Below are 3,897 nucleotides of genomic sequence, written 5' to 3'. Positions count from 1 at the left end.
ATAAAAACATTACAAATCAAAATATATGTAAATTCTATAAGAACCACATGCTATAAGGACTAAGTATTGAAAATCAAATTATTTTATTAATGTATGTGAACAAGCAGTCTCTGACATATAACTATAAGAGCAAAGAAACAGAAGATGTGTTCTAAAGAAGCCCCTAATATTTATAGTTATCATCAGGTTGTTGATAAACCAATGATACAAAGTTATTATGTAACTTTTTTTTACATTGGTTTGATAATCTTCTTTTATGCAAACTCAGTGTTTGGAAACTAGTAATTCTTATTTCAGATAATAAAACAATGAGTGATAACAAGTGAAAAATGATTTCATGAAATAGGTGCCATTAAGAAAACAAAGTACAACTATAACAGGAATTCCCATGAATTTTTATTTGTATTTGATGCTATGATGAGAGGTTAAACTATGACTTTATTAATACTATGAGTATGAAACTTCAGTTCAATGCTAGGACGTTTTTTATATATTTTTATATTTTTTTACTTCATATACATTCTGTTGTTTCTTTTATGGGAATTGTGATCTGATAACAAATGTTAGGCTTCTCAATTTTACAACCTTAGGATGAACTTAAAATCTTGTGTCAGGAATTATTTAATTAAGATGAAATTTTATTTAATAATTATTAATTATTTAATTAATATGAAAACTTAATTATATCAACTGTCCATCTTATATATTTGTAACAATTTTGAATGATCAAGCCATTTGAAGAGTGATTTGTGTTGAGACTATATTATGAATATACAAAATATAGGATACAAAATGAAATTAGATTCTGAATGTTGTCTACAATTTTCTTGGTTAGATAGATTAAACCCAAGTCTATTGTTTTAATGCTTTCTGCATCTATTCAGGCAAAGAACAAGGAAGAATGGATGAAGGAAATTGCTCCTCACACACTGAGTTTGTTTTACTGGGAATCACTAATGACCCCAGCATGAAAATGGTTCTATTCACTGTGTTTCTTCTCATCTACCTCATTATTCTTGTGGCAAATATTGGAATGATTGTTTTGATTAAACTGGATCATCAACTTCACACACCAATGTACTTTTTCCTCAGCCATCTCTCTTTCTCAGACCTCTGCTATTCCACCGCAGTTGGACCAAAGATGCTGGTGGATCTAATGATCAAGCAAAAATATATTCCTCTTGTTGGCTGTGCACTGCAATTTTTTTTCACATGTGTCTTTGTAGATGCTGAGTGCATGCTGCTGGCTGTGATGGCCTTTGATCGATACAAGGCCATCAGCAATCCTCTGATGTATGTAGTAGACATGTCCAATAAATTTTGCTACCAACTCCTAGTTGGAGTTTACCTAGTAGGAATGATAGATACTGTGATACACACTATAATGACATTTGGGTTATGTTTCTGTGGATCTAATGAGATTAATCATTTTTTCTGTGATATCCCTCCTATCCTGCTACTATCTTGTTCAGATACACAGATCAATGAGTTAATCACCTTTATTATTTTTGGATTCATTGAACTGAGCACCATCTCAGGAGTCCTGGTCTCATATTGTTACATTATCTCATCAGTCTTAAAAATCCGCTCCACCGATGGGAGGTTCAAAGCTTTCTCTACCTGTGCCTCTCATTTGACTGTAGTTGCCATTTTCCAGGGAACACTGCTGTTCATGTATTTTCGTCCTGCTTCTGCTTACTCTCTGGATCAGGATAAAATCACCTCACTTTTTTATACCCTGGTGATCCCCATGCTCAACCCTCTGATTTACAGCCTGAGGAACAAGGATGTACAAGAGGCCCTGCAGAAATTGAAAAATAAAATATGCTTTTAAATAAAGATGCACACACTAAAAAGTATAAATTTATATATACATGGAAACCCTCATTATCTTATTTCAACTACATGCAATGACATAAAAATACCACAATTCTAATACACTAAGTCAGAACATACCTCTGTTTTTTGATTCCTAATATTTCACTCATTTTTTTATTTCAGGGAAATAAAACTTTCTATATTTGAAGAAACTTCATAATTATAAATATTTCTGAAATTTTTTAAAAATTATTGAATATATTTAATTTGAATCTTTGACAGATCCAGCTTATTTGGATTTTGTGTTTAAATGATTTTATGCAAATAAATTTTTCAGTTTAGTAGAAATTATATATTTTCAAAACATATTTTATAATAAACTAAATTATTTGTAATCAATTTGTTATTGTAAGTACTAGAAGAGGAGATCTTCTGAAATGCTCCCATTAAGTTTAGTGGCTAATGAAGCACAGGCACAGCTTTAAGTAGAAGAAAATATTCTAGACGCCTGAAGTGACATTTTTCAATCCTTAGTTAGGTTGAAAATGAGACTTCATGAAAAATAAGCTTCAGATGTAATGTACTAGGAGCAAAATGATAGTTTCCTATTCCTCAAGTTGTTGAAGATGTCGATCATGTACATGAAGACTTCATAAATGCATTGACTATACCTTGAGCACATCCACTTCCATGTCTGTCTGCATCCTACTTATTTCCATTTGAAAGTATGAATAGCTTCATCTTTGAAGTGTACATTAAGATATTAGATCAATTTTTAATAAAAGTACTTGCTGCGTATTCTTGTTATTTTTCTATTGATTTAGTTTTATTTTATAATGTGATTTCTTGAGGATTTGCATGTGGTTCAAATAATATAGTAAATAACATTTAAAAGAAAAGATTTCAAGTTTATAATCACAAAGAAAACATATTTGAGATGTAATTATAATGATTTGATGTTTATATGTTGTCATCATGACTATTGATATCATATTATAACGCACAAAATATATGCTGTTTTTATATCAATTAAATATGAAATAATAGAAAAGGTAAAGATGTGCTACTATGAGATCCCAGCCACTTCTGACCTCAGTCACATCTCTTCAACTTTTTTCTTACCACTTCCAAGCCAGCATTAATTATTCACACTGTGATTCAAAAATAATACTCCCTTAAAGATTTCATTCTCTTTCTTAGACATTTGTTTTAGACACAATGCTCATAAAATATAAATATATATTTTAGAATTTCACGCCACATAATATCTTACTTGTTATCAAGTTACATATCACTTAGGTTGGTTTGTATAGTTCAGATACATAAGGTTCTGTGAAAGAAAATGCTGTTAATATGGATGCTGAGATATCTAACAAGCCATGCAACTTTTCCCATTACTTATAGACAAAGGAAAAACATTCATGTCATTACTTAAGAGATTTTCAACTTTTCCATCTTTCTCTGCTCAACTTTATTACGTTAAAATGAGGAAATTTATTTGAGACCATGGGAAGAAGACCAAACATGAAATATGAGAAAAATAAGTTCATGACACACTATATAATCAATTAAAATCTTATTTGCACCTGCATCTTTCATGCAATTATATGATATTGTGTGTGAAAGATTCTAGAATGGTAGCAAATCTCAGAGAGTCTTCTGCTTTTCAAAAGAGCATTTAAGGGATTCTTTAAAGATTATCAGAATCATGTTAGAAACATTCTAAGGGAAAGAATGCTTCTTCTGGAAAATAACTTTCAAACTTGTGCTTGTATCGTCTATAGTAAATGTATCTAAGTCTTCCTCTTAAAATCACAATTAAAAGCAACACTCAAAAAAGCATTAACAAACAAACAAAACATCTACTAAAACAGAGGGTGAAAAATCCATAGAGTCTGTTTTGTGTTAGCTAACTACTCCCGAGCATACAGCCTTCCCTGAAGTATGGTTAACCTACCCTTTGGAGAGAACTAATTTTCCCTTTCCCAGCGGCCATCAGTTGTGAATAACTTTTTGGGTATGGTTAAGAATTTTTTTCTGGTTTTAATCAGTGTAGGTCTCATGCTGTCAGTGCTTCTG

At 31.0% G+C, this 3,897-nt stretch overlaps 1 protein-coding gene across 1 annotated transcript; it reads left to right on the top strand.

Annotated features, from left to right (window-relative positions):
- Positions 1-898: 898 nt before the first annotated feature.
- On the top strand, positions 899-1,834 carry LOC116900356 (olfactory receptor 5W2-like). The gene has a single exon (XM_032902110.1). The coding sequence runs from the start codon at positions 902-904 to the stop codon at positions 1,832-1,834; it is 933 nt and encodes a 310-aa protein (XP_032758001.1). The 5' UTR covers positions 899-901.
- Positions 1,835-3,897: the final 2,063 nt, after the last annotated feature.

This window comes from Rattus rattus, chromosome 5 (genome assembly GCF_011064425.1).
Source record: "Rattus rattus isolate New Zealand chromosome 5, Rrattus_CSIRO_v1, whole genome shotgun sequence".
NCBI classification, from domain to species: domain Eukaryota; kingdom Metazoa; phylum Chordata; class Mammalia; order Rodentia; family Muridae; genus Rattus; species Rattus rattus.
Note: the sequence above shows the minus strand (reverse complement) of the source record. Positions and strands in the feature narration are given on the sequence as shown.

Bases quoted from the DNA above. Each gene is read 5' to 3' on its own strand.
- LOC116900356 (XM_032902110.1), top strand. From the start codon at position 902: ATGGATGAAGGAAATTGCTCCTCACACACTGAGTTTGTTTTACTGGGA.